Source organism: Leucoraja erinacea, chromosome 12, assembly GCF_028641065.1.
Source record: "Leucoraja erinacea ecotype New England chromosome 12, Leri_hhj_1, whole genome shotgun sequence".
Lineage (NCBI taxonomy): Eukaryota > Metazoa > Chordata > Chondrichthyes > Rajiformes > Rajidae > Leucoraja > Leucoraja erinaceus.
This window is the reverse complement of record NC_073388.1, coordinates 15,653,712-15,666,820: the sequence shown is the minus strand read 5'-3', so window position 1 is coordinate 15,666,820 and position 13,109 is coordinate 15,653,712. Positions and strand designations below refer to the sequence as shown.

Here is a 13,109-nt window from a genome sequence, read left to right as displayed (position 1 = left end):
TCTCAATGGGGCTAGCCTGGACCAAGTGAATACCCATGGAGTCAGAATAGAATTTCTTAGTCTTGAATTGTAACCTAGAACTGGTATTTGCTTTCCTTTGTTTTCTCCTGTCATGATGGTATAAGATGATTGTTTCTTTATTCTTTTGGAATGCACTAGCTTAAACAACTTGTTAGTTAGTTAGTTGTTCTTTGCTGGAGACCCAGACTTGCACCTGTAATACGATGCTATGGTCACGATCAACATACAGGTGCACAACCTTTTATCCGGTGTTCCAGAAACCGAAAAGCTCCGAAAACCGGCCATTTTTTCCAGATGTCGTCTGCGCACCAAAGCTCGCGTTTGGCGCCAAACTTGACCCAAAACGACCCACGGTCAACCCAGGTCTGTACTACTGTAGCGGCTGCCTCCTCCCTGGAGACCGGGAGACGCTTAAACATCTGTAAATCATTGCTTAAATGTTAATCAGTTAGTTTGGAGGGCTTTCAATGTGAAATGTAAACTTTAATTCTTAGTCCCCTGGACCTATCGAGAGTGAATACCCATGGAGGTCGCCGTGCAGTAATCCGCAGTGCAGTGGCCGGTGGGGCTGTGGGCGACGCCGGTTTAGTCTTGACTCTACCCCTGGCTGCGTGCGCTCCAAACCTAGAACTCCGGAATGTCGGGAGTCTTTCCGGGCAATGTTTCGCCGTGCGGCAATTCCCGCTGTCATCGCGGAGCGTCGCTGGATATGGAAGATGTAGAGTTCTTTGGAGCTCCAACCGGCGCCTTTTGGCCGGACGGAGCCCCCTAGCTTCCAAATCCAGCGACGCTCCGCGATGTTAGTGTCGGCGGCCACAGCGCTGCGAGTTGTTCTGGGACGTTGCTGGAGACATAGAGTTTCGGAGCTACACCTGTCCGCGAGGTTGGGAGTCGCCGACCAGGTAGGAGACTAAGAATTAAAGTTTCCCCCTTCACCCCGACTCCACCACCACCACATAAAATCCCTCCAAATTAACTGACTAACATTTATGCAATGATTCTCCCGGTCACCGGGGAGGAGGCAGCAGCTCCAGACTTTTCAAGTAGCCCGCGCTACCTACCTAATCTACGCTAAAAATCTTCCATTCTGAAATCCGGAAATGTCCGAAATCCGACAAGTGTCTGGTCCCAAGGCTTTCGGATAAAAGGTTGCGCACCTGTATTACCAACATTCTATGTAGTCTTGGGATTAATATGATCCTGCACTTATGTAGAATCAAAGAACTGCAGATGCAGGTTAATACACAAAAGGACACAAAGTGCTGGAGTAACTCAGCAGGACCAGCAGCATCTCTGGAGAACATGGATAGGTGACATCACAACCCTTCTTCACATATAAAACATCAGCTCCAGAATCCATGTTCTATAGAGATGCTGCTTGACCTGCTGAATTACTCCACCACTTTATGTCCTGCTTTGCTTCTGTAAAACTAGTACACGCAGATTAGGTTGGTTTTAAGTCCAATTGCTATTCTTCAGAATCTTTAGGAGAGAATATTTGTGCATTAGGTGTATGAGCATGTTGTGAAAAGTCACTTTCTGAATACACAAATGTCTCCATGTGCTGTGATGTTTTCAGGTAACCGTCAAGAGATACTTTTAAATATAATTTAAATATAATTTATAGCTAAACATTCATCTTCCAATAACATCTGTTCTCGGATTAAGAAAGTTAATCTGATTAGAATCGCAGTAACAATTTGTAAGAACAGAGGAAGTAGCATTTGTTGATTTCATTCTTTAACTTGTGACTTGTGTGCTTCAGTTTGAAAAGGATCATAACTCTGTCCTCCGAGTAGTCTAAGATACCCCTAAATCTAGATATTGTCAACTATAGTGTAAAAATAAAGTATTGTGTGATCTGAAATATGAGGTTTACAAGGCTATGTTCAAATTATCATACAGAATGGGGCAATGACGTGAACTGGATGGAGTTTCTTAGTGATGGCTAAGGAAGAAAAGTGCACCTGCAGGTTTCAACACTGAATGGTGCAATGGAAGCTTTAATGTTTATAAAAATAAAACGGACAAGTAGAGCCTTGTTTTAAATCGACTACTAATGAATACGTCTCTGGCTGCCTGCACTATTGCAATGAGACCCAGAGCAAGCATGAGAATCAACAGCTCATCTGGTTGAGCTTGTAGCAATCTTCTGCACTCAATATTGAAAGCTCCAAGTTTGGGTAGCTTGCTTTTTTTGGCAATCTGAAGAAGGGCACTGACCCGAAATGTCACCTATCCATGTTCGGCCGAGATGCTGCATGAACTGCTGAGTTATTCTAGCACTTTTTTTTGTGAAAAAGCATCTGCAGTTCCTTGTGTTTCCATTTTATTACACTTTTTGTCTATATCAGAACTGATCATTTATGCCAGTTGTCCATCTTTGAGTTTTGGCTTGGATGTGTCCCGGTCGTCTCGTCCCGTCCCCCCGTCCCCCCCAATCTGCTATGCAGAAGTAATTTACTCCATACAGAAGTGTTTGAAATGTAACACTCGTGGATTTGCTTTACTAACTAACATGGACACAATATCTTGCACATAACTGTTTTATACAAAGCTCATCTCCTGCTGATGCACTAATTTATGTGCCTGACTATTCCAACTCTGTATTTATAAAGATCCAGTGTGGGTAGTATTCCGGGAATTGACAGACTGTATGTAGTATGACTGTATTTGGCACCTTCCAAATATTCAAGATATTTTTTCCAATGTACTTGCAAATACTGGTTGGGCACATGATCAATCATAGACTTGGGCACATTATTTATTTGAATATTGCAATGTTACATTCTCAAGATACAACTTTCTCTTTTATTCACATGACTCCAGGGAGAGTTAAGGGGCGGCCTTAAGCTTGGTTGAAATGTTGAATTTGGAGAAGGCATTTATTGGTGATTCATGTTAGAAAGAGGACAGGGGTGGGAAAGGAATTGCATTGTGCAGCAGTATGTCAAAATCTGAAGCCTTTGTTGATGATGAACTGATGACAGAACATTTTTCATTGGAAGAGTGGTAGTGTAAATAAAACAAATGAAACATTTATGAATTACTTTATATAACTTTGGTCTCTTTGTGCCCAAGACTTTATTTTCCATGAATACTTTGTGGTGTAGATCCATTACATTAAATTCTGGGGCGAGTGGATTTCCTGTAAGAAATGACGATGTGATTAGTTTATATTCCTTCTAGCTCAGAAGAAACAAATATAAACATGTAAGGTTTTGCAGGTAGATGCTGAAATACTTAGGAGCTGGGGTCATGGGCCATTGTCAGTCTGAGATGAACATATTTCTTCATGCAGAATGGTGGATCTCTGGTACTCTTGGCCTCATAGGGAAATGGTTATTGAGTTATTGATTATATTAAAGTCTGAGGTTTGCAGGTTTATGGGTACAAAGGGAATTGAAGAATATGTGATTTGGATAGGAAATCAGACAAAGTAGGAGAGCAGTCATCTCAATGAAGGATTAGGAGATTTGAGGGGCTAAATGATCTGCTTGTGTTTTTGTTATTCTCTTTTAATTCTTAGTTGCTGTAAAGCACTGCCAGTTTTATATGTCTAGTTACTTATTTTGTCAGTAAGCACAACAGTTAGGTTTTTTTTTCAACAGAGTAAATAATAGAACAATTCATTTAATGTGAAGAGTGGGACAGGCAGCATCTGTGGGGAGAAGGAATGGTTGACATTTAGGGTCAAGACCCTAAATAGCTAATAGTAAATAGCTAAACATCGTGGAGGAATTTGTAGATGCAGGTGAGTGCTTTTGAATGTGTAAATGGAGAAAATAAGTCTGGATGATGGCTGCAAGGAAAGGGTTCAAATGCAAATTGACTTGTTATGATGGAATATGGGTTGTGGAATTCTGGGGAATTTATGGGGAATTTATTCATTGTGGCCAGGGAAGTGGACATTGAGCATAGTGAAACTGAAGCTGACAAAAGATGATTCGGGATCTAAATAGCAAACCACTTGAAGCAGAAAAAATAAGGAGAAAAACAATTCAAATTCTGTAATTTAAAAAGGAGCTGAAAATCAAAGTAAATTGAAGACAAAAATCAATGCTGGAAGTCTGAGAGTACAGGTGCATTGTTCACTAAGAGTGGCAAGTCAGTTGGACAGTATGGTGAAGACATTTTGCATGCTTTTGTTCATTGGGAAGGATGTGGAGTACAAAACTTGGAACATTTTGATACAGCTAACAAGTTGCTGGTGACACCACAATGCGAGTACTGTGTATAATTCTGCTCCTGCAGCTATAGAAAGGATGTCAGTTGGAAAGGGTGCAAAACCACTTCACCAGAACATTATGTGGGCTTGGCGATTAGAGTGATAGCAAGAGATTGGATAGCTTGGGACTTTTTACTTTGAACAATAGGAGGTTGAATAATGACTTATTGAGACGTACAAGAGGGGCATGGCAAAGGTGAAGGTTCACCACCTTTTCCCCAGGATAGTGGGACTCAAAAACTGGAGGGCATAGGCTTAAAGTGAGAGGGGTGTGATTAAAGAGGATACAAAGTGCTGGAGTAATTCAGCGTGTCAAGCAGCATCTCTGGAGAACTTTTTAGGTGCAGAAGCTATAACCAGGCATGACAGATTTCAGTTGAGACGTGAGATTGGAAACATTGAGAGTGTTCTTGACACATATATTTTTAGGAGTAACCTATTAGAAGTTATGATGATGATGCAATGTTTTAATAGAGAGGCTGATCCCTTTGACAAAAGTTTGTCATCATTCATTTAAATCAATTTTTTTTCACTACGTTGCAATCTAAATACTCTGGTGAAAAAGGGGGCTGGAAATTCATTTCTCAAATTTAAATAGGAGCTGGGCAAGTAACATTTGAGGAATCTGCAGATACACGGTCTTAAAATCAGAGTGTTCACTTTAAAATCAGATGAAGGATAATGCTACATGAAGAAGCAAATGGGCACTGCAGGCAAAATATCCCGTATTTGTTGTTCCATCAACCAAAGACTGAGTTACCATGTGTCGTGTTTATTGGGTAATTGTTCAAAATCGTTAAGTACTCAACCACTTGCTTTAATGTGTTGATTTATTTCTGTCGGTTAAGATGAGGCAGTTTTATCATTGCATGGTAATCGTCTAAGTGATTTCTATTTGAAAACCCTGTACCTCATATTCGATACAGGGCTTGAAATTTAATTTATTGAAATACTATTTCATTGGTGGAATCTTTCATCTTGTTCAAACTCTTATTTCAAATAATCTTCAGGAGAAGAGCTTGGTTCCACTGACATACCACCAAAGAATATTTTAACAGCTTTGCAAAGTAAATGTTTTTTAAAAATTGCTCAAATTAAGCTGTTCCTTAATTATTATAAATTACATGTTCAGTTTATTTTTGCATTCTTTTTTTCTCAATGTGAAGTGGTGAAGGTTGGAAACCTCCTTTCAGGGATGTTTTCCTTTATTTAAAAAATATATATCCCAGATTTGATGTAAAATTAGGATTAACATGTGAATTGGAAAATTAAAATGACTTGGCTGAAGAGGGAGAATTTTGTTTGGTGTTGACATTTTGATGTATTTTTAAATATTGTAGGCCAAGGCCCCAATCTCACATCTTTCTGTTACAGCTCTCCACAGCTAATCACACACATGCCATTTATTATGGTTAAGTAAACCTGAATATATTTATACTACTACACTATTTTAAAAATAGTGCATTATTGCAGAAGGTACACTGTTACCTACTTCCCAAATAAGGTCCAGACAAGGGACAACATTACATAAAAATACATTGCATATAAAAACATCATAAAATACATATAAAATCTTAGTATATCACTTATAAAAGCATCATAAATTATATATATTAAAAACAAACACAATACATTAATTAAAATCCAAAATAAAAAAGAATGATCAATGTCCTACATCGAGACAATGATACCAGTGTCTCCACAACTAGGATTCGTAGCGTGTATTGCTAAACCTTATGTTTGACAAGGCCACAATAATTACATTTTTAGAGTCATTCATCCTGCAAATGAATTTATACATATGATTTCTTAGGACTACTCCCGCAGCCACAAACATGTTTCTAGCACTACACCATCAAGGTTTCCTTACCAGTGTTCTCATGGCATCGTTGTAGGACACCTTTAGTCTCTACAAACTTGTCTTTCCATAGTTCGACCACAGGTGCGCAGTGTAGGGTGTTGTGCAATATGCTCTAAACAGCGACATCTTCACAACATCTGTACATGCACCAAACCTCCGCAAAAGAATATTCGCCTGTACATATAGTATACGTCGTTGCCTATAAATATCCTCATCTGTCATTTGTTCTGTAATAAAATGCCCAAGATATTTTACCTTATTACTGACACTAAGATTATTGTCAGACAATTTAAAATCAGTATATTTTAGGCATTTATCCTCTTTGGTTCTGCAGATCATAACAGCACCCTTACAAGCATTATATTTAATATAATGTTCCACACCATACACAGAACATATAGTAAGGTGCTGCTGGAGACCAGTGCTAGATGGACTAAAGACCACAAGATCATCTGCATACATTATATGGTTCACTAAAATATTACCAATCATGCACCCAGTATTACAGGCTTTCAATTGTTTGGACAGATCATCAATATAAAGATTAAAAATGACTAGGGACAAAATCCCCCCCCCCCCCCTGTCTAACACCATTGCTTACCCCAAATGGGGCTGAGACCCTATTGCCCCATTTTATTTGCATAGTCTGGTGCGCATACCAGTAAGCCAGAATTCTCATAATGTATTTAGGTCCCCTCTTTGACTCATTTTAACAAACAGCTTTCTGTGATTAACATGATCAAAGGCTTTGGAAGCATCAATAAAGCACATAAGAATTGAAGAGTTTTTGCCTCTATATTTGTTTACAATCTCCTTTAGGGCCTATATGCACAGTGCCATGTTTAGCTTTAAAACCAAACTGGTTATCTGTGGAGTTAACAGAACCCAGCAGAATGCTTTCTAAGACTTTTGGCAATATGCTGGCTGAAGCTATGGGCCTGCAATTATTCAGGCTGCTAATTTACCAACTTTGTCCTTAATGACCAGCACTAACAGAACAGACAACATTGAGTCTGGTAACAAGCCATGAATCATAAAGCCAGTAAAACATTAGCAAGGAGAGGAGCTATCCTCGTACTCGCTTACTTAAGATGTTCAGCAGAAATATGATCCAAGCCACTTGCTTTGTTGTTGAACATCTTGTTCATGGCATGATACACCTCATGTGACATAATCACCATTGAGCCATTACTCTCAATATTGTCCACCTTATACAAATCACCTTGGACACAGTTGAATAAAGTACTATAATGTTGTCGCCATATCTCCGCGATATGAGCTGTTCCAGAGATTCCATCTACAGTGCAAGGTAGAGATGTTTTGCAACTGTTAAGTGCTCTCACTTCTTTCCAAAAATCAGTAGCATTGTTACTTAGCAGCTTCTTAGCCATGGAATCAGCCCTCATAGCTTGCTCATTTTTACAGATGAAGCGAACAGCATACTTATATCTTGCATTAGTGAGCTTCTTGTACTCAAACACAGGCCCCTCAAAATCCTCATACACCCAAATGAGGCATGTGCATCAGCTGTACTAATGCAGTGGTCCAGCCATGACATAGTGTGCCGGGCCTCACTAATATAAGTATAACTATCTGTAGGTAAAAGCACTTTCCTTTACAATATGAAATTATTATCTTGACAGAACTGAGCCATATGATTGGCAAATAATGAGTTCCTATCTCAGATATCTGCATTCATATCCCCAATGACATATATAATACAATAATTGTACAGAATCTTGTTTTTAGATTAACTGAAAGGCTCTAAATTTCTTCCACAATACGTCCTCCACTGTTTTGATTGTGACATCTTGTGGTTTCAAGTTGCAGAAAAATGTTGGTGTTTTTGGGTCAGATTGACATAAAAGAGTTCATGCTACGAAAGCAGTAATATTGAGTCTCAAGTTTAAATTGATAAAGGAAATCTAAAGCTTGGCAATGGAGATTATATCAGCGGCCTTTGGCACAGACGCATGGCTGTTTAACTATGGTTTAACTATGTAAGTTAATACACAGTGCCCTCCATAATGTTTGGGACAAAGACCGATCATTTATTTATTTGCCTCTGAACTCCAAAATTTGAGATTTGTAATAGGAAAAAAAAAATCATACGTGGTTGAAGTGCACATTGTTAGATGTTATTAAAGGGTGTTTTTATACATTTTGGTTTCACAATGTAGAAATTACAGCAGTGTTTATACATAGCCCCCCCCCCCCCCCCCCCCCCCCCCCATTTCAGGGCACCATAATGTTTGGGACACATGGCTTCACAGGTGTTTGTAATTGCTCAGGTGTATTTAATTGCTCCCTTAATGCAGGTATAAGAGAGCTCTCAGCAACTCGTCTTTCCTCCAGTCTTTCCATCACATTTGGAAACTTTTATTGCTGTTTATGAACATGAGGACCAAAGTTGTGCCAATGAAAGTGAAAAAAGCCATTATGAGACTGAGAAACAAGAATAAAACTGTTAGAGACATCAGCCAAACCTTAGGCGTACCAAAATCAAATGTTTGGAACATCATTAAGAAGAAAGAGAGCACTGGTTACTAATTATAAAGGGACTGGCAGGCCAAGGAAGACCTCCACAGCTGATGACAGAAGAATTCCCTCTATAATAAACAAAACTCCCCAAACACCTGTCCGACAGATCAGAAACACTCTTCAGGAGTGAGTTGTGGATTTGACAATGACCACTGTTCGCAGAAGACTTCATGAACAGAAATACAGAGGCTACACTGCAAGATGCATACCACTGGTTAGCCGCAAAAATAGGATGGCCAGGTTATAGACCTTCAGCCCAGAGACATTAGGTTAGACGAACTACGTACCAATGTCTGACTATGGGAGTGTGTAAGGGGTCACCTGAAATGAACGAGATTGGGAGTGTGCTGGGTACTACCCACTGCGTGTAGACTTGTGGGATCCCCAGGGGCTAAAAAATGGGTGCTAAATAGATGAGTGAGGTACCACTTAAATCCACTACCATGGTGTGCTCACTGCCACGCCTATGCACCACGACCCTCTGTCTTCTATGAATAGGCCAGTTCCGAATCCACTTAAACTTCTGGATCTGCCTACCATGACCATTTCAAAAGCTTTGCTAAAATCCATGTGTACGACATCCACAACCCTAACTTCATCAATCTCCTTTGTCACCTCCTCAAAAAACCCAAGTCAAGTTAGTGAGACATGCATACAAAGTCATGCTGGCTATCCCTAATTAGTCCATTGTTCTTCCAAATGGACATAAATCCTAACTGGTGTGAGGCTCACCTATAGTTCCCTGGATTCTCTCTATATTTCCTTTCTTAAACAATAAGATTAGAAATTGTACAGTACTGATGTTAAATGAATACGGAAATTTTGTTTAATGGTTTAACAAAATAAAACGCTACAACTGAAGACTAGCTTAAATGAAGAATGCACCATTTAGCAGGTGGTTAAAAGTCATGTGCAATAAATCTTTTACATGTTCAAAAGTCAGTGGTTTTGCAGATAGCGAAGATGGTTGTGAAAGATTGCAGCAGGATCTGGATCGTTTGGCCAGGTGGGCAGAGGAATGGTTGATGGAGTTTAATATAGAAAAGTGTGAGGTGTTTCATTTTGGGACGTCGAACAAGTGCAGGACCTACACAGTAAATGGCAGGCTTCTGGGTAGTGTTGTAGAGCAAAGGGATCTAGGAGTACAGGTGCATGGTTCCTTGAAGGACGAGTCGCAGGTAGATAAGGTGGTCAAAAAAGCTTTTGGCACTTTGGCCTTCATCAGTCAGAGTATTGAGCACAGAAGTTGGGAGGTCATGTTGTGGTTGTATAAGACGTTGGTGAGACCACATTTAAAATATTGTGTACAGTCCTGGGCACCATGTTATAGGAAAGATATTGTCAAGCTTGAAATGGTTCAGAAAAGATTACAAGAATGTTGCCAGGACTAGAGGGTGTGAGCTATAGGGAAAGGTTGAGTAGGCTGGATCTCTATTCCATGGAGCATAGGAGGATGAGGGGAGATCTAATAGAGGTATACAAAATCATGAGAGGAATAGATCAGGTAGATGCACAGAGACTTTTGCCCAGAGTAGGGGAATCGAGGACCAGAGGACATGGGTTCAAGGTGAAGGGGAAAAGATTTAATAGGATTCCGAGGGGTTAACCATTTTCACACAAAGGGTTGTGGGTATATGGAATATGCTGCCAGAGGAGGTAGTTGAGGCTGGAACTATCCCATTGTTTAAGAAACAGACAGGTACATAGGTAGGACAGGTTTGCAGGGAAATGGAGCAAGTGCAGGCAAGTGGGACCAGTGTACCTGGGACATTGTTGGCCGGTGTGGGCGAGTTGGGCCGAAGGGCCGGTTTCCACACTGTAATGACTCAATGACTCTAAATAGACAATAAGAACTGCCAAATTTGGTGTTCTTGTGAGGGGTTTAAAACTATTGGTTAATTTTGAAAACAAGTGTTGGTGAGTAATTACAAATGCATTTGTTAGGATTTTTACATTTGTAAACTAACACTCATTGGAAGTTGCATAATTTTACAAAGAACATTGTATTGAATTATGAAATTAAACGTTAATTGATTTCCATTTTATGCAGGAAACCAAGTTGCTTCAGATCAATTTTATAGTTTGCAAGAAGTTCTAAGATAGCAGTAAAGATTATCTTTTGTGCTCGTGTATTAGTAGCTAAACTGTTGACTTAATGGTTCTCCTTTTGTTTCAGGACGAGCTGACAGCACTGAATGTCAAACAAGGCTTTAACAATCAGCCTGCAGTGTCTGGGGATGAACATGGTAGTGCAAAGAATGTTAATTTCAATCCTGGCAAGGTAAGATTCTCTCGTTGATCAAAATCTTTCCTGAACATCACCCATCTTCATTATCAAGGCTGAATCACAAAAGCCTATGAATTATGACTGGACAACTTGACAGTGCGTCAGGACATCTGACCTGCTACTTGTAGTTTACTGCTGGTACTGATCTGTGTTTCAGATTAGAAGGTTTGCAGCTTGGTGGAGGCTTGTATCAATCACTTTACACAAACTACTCATTTGTTGGTGAGACATGTCACATGAAATATAGCTGGAAGCGATGTCCCTTGACTTCTGCTGTAAATAATCCAATCTCTGCTAGGATTTCTTTGGTACACAGATCGCTGATTAGCGGAGTCCTGTCTCAGAGTGACCCCAGGAATGAATAAGGTCTCTAACGAAAACTGTCTTGGTTGATGCGTTGTTTAAGAAAGAACTGCAGATGCTGGATAAATCGAAGGTAGACAAAAATGCTGGAGAAACTAAGCTGGGTGAGGCAACATCTATGGAGCGAAGGAATAGGCAACGTTTCGGGTCGAGACCCTTCTTCAGACTGATGTGGGGGGGGGGGGGGGGGGGTAGAAAGAAGAAAGGACGAGGCAGAGACAGTAGGCTGTAGGAGAGCTGGGAAGGGGGCGGAGGGGGAAAGCAAGGACTACCTGAAATTGTAGAAGTCAATGTTCATACTGCTGGGGTGTGAACTACCCAAGCAAAATATGAGGAGCTGCTCCTCCAATTTGTGGTGGGACTCACTCTAGCCATGGAGGAGACCCAGGACAGAAAGGTCGGATTCGGAATGGGAGGGAGAGTTGAAATGCTGAGCCACCAGGAGATCAGGTTGGTTAATGCGAACTGTGCGGAGGTGTTGGGCGAAGCGACTGCCAAGCTTGTGCTTGGTCTCACTGATGTAGAGTAGTTGACACCTGGAGCAGCGGATGCAATAGATGAGGTTGGAAGAGGTGCAGATGAACCTCTGCCTCACTGGGAAAGACTGCTTGGATGGAATCGAGGGGGGAGGTAAAGGGACAAGTGTAGCATTTCCTGCAGTTGCAAGGGAAAGTACCGGGGAGGGGGTGGTTTGGGTGGGAAGGGACAAATTGACCAAGGAGTTATGGAGGGAGCGGTCTCTGTGGAAAGCTGAAAGGGGAGGAGATGGGAAGATGTCGCCAGTGGTGGGATCCCGTTGGAGGTGATGAAAATGTCAGGATTATCTGTGTATGTGACGGCTGGTAGGGTGGAAGGTGAGGACAAGGGGGACTCTGTCCTTGGGGGGGGGGGGGGGGTGGGGGGGGGGGGGGGGGGGGGGGGGGGGGGGGGGGGGGGGGGGGGGGGGGGGGGGGTGGGGAGTGAGAGCGGAGCAATGGGATATCGGGTGAGAGCCTCATCTATAGTCAAAGAGGGGAACCCCTGTTGCCTAAAGAATGAGGACATCTCCGATGCCCTGGTGTGGAGCACCTCATCCTGGGCGCAGATGCGGCGTAGATGGAGGAACTGGGAGTAGGGGATAGAGTCCTTACAGGAAGCAGGGTGGGAAGAAGTGTAGTCCAGAGATAACCATGGGCTTCAGTGGGTTTATGGTAGATGTTGGTCAGTAGTCTATTACCTGCGATGGAGATAGTGAGGTCTAGAAACGGTAGGGAGATGTCGGAAATGGTCCGGGTGAATTTGAGTGCCGGTTGGTAGTTAATGGTGAAATGGATGAAGTCAGTGAGTTCTGCGTGGGTGCAGGAGGAGGCACCAATGTAGTCATCAATGTAGCAGAGGTAGAGTTTCGGGATAGGGCCAAGGATTGTTTGTCGTACCCTCCAAAGAGACGGGCATAGCTGGGGCCCATGCACGTGCCCATAACTACGCCTTGGGTTTGGAGGAAATGGGAGGAGTCAAACGAAAAGTTGTTATGGGTACGGATCAGCTCCGCTAGGCGGAGGAGAATATTGGTTGACCGGGATTGGTTGGTTCTTCAGTCGAGGAAGAAACGGAGGGCTTTTAGATGGGAGTAGGGTTGAAAGAGAAAATGTGGGGGGGGGGGGGGGGGGGGGGGGCACAGTGGTCATAGGTGGTCATAGATGGTGTATAGGTGGAGATAACTTTTGATAGCTCAAGTTAATGTTCCAGCTAAATAAAATTGTAAAATGAGCTAACCAGAACTCAATGTTTTTGTTGCATAATTGTTGCTTCTCTACTATTCCCTTGTA

General features: G+C 41.6%; 1 protein-coding gene across 1 annotated transcript in view; it reads left to right on the top strand.

Moving 5' to 3' along the window:
• med12 (mediator complex subunit 12) overlaps positions 1 to 13,109 on the top strand; it is a 363,139-nt gene that overhangs the window by 5,656 nt on the left and 344,374 nt on the right. Inside the window, exon 2 of the mRNA XM_055643638.1 lies at positions 10,828 to 10,932. Within this exon, the coding sequence (XP_055499613.1) occupies positions 10,828 to 10,932 (105 nt within the window). The remainder of the gene's footprint in view (positions 1 to 10,827; positions 10,933 to 13,109) is intronic.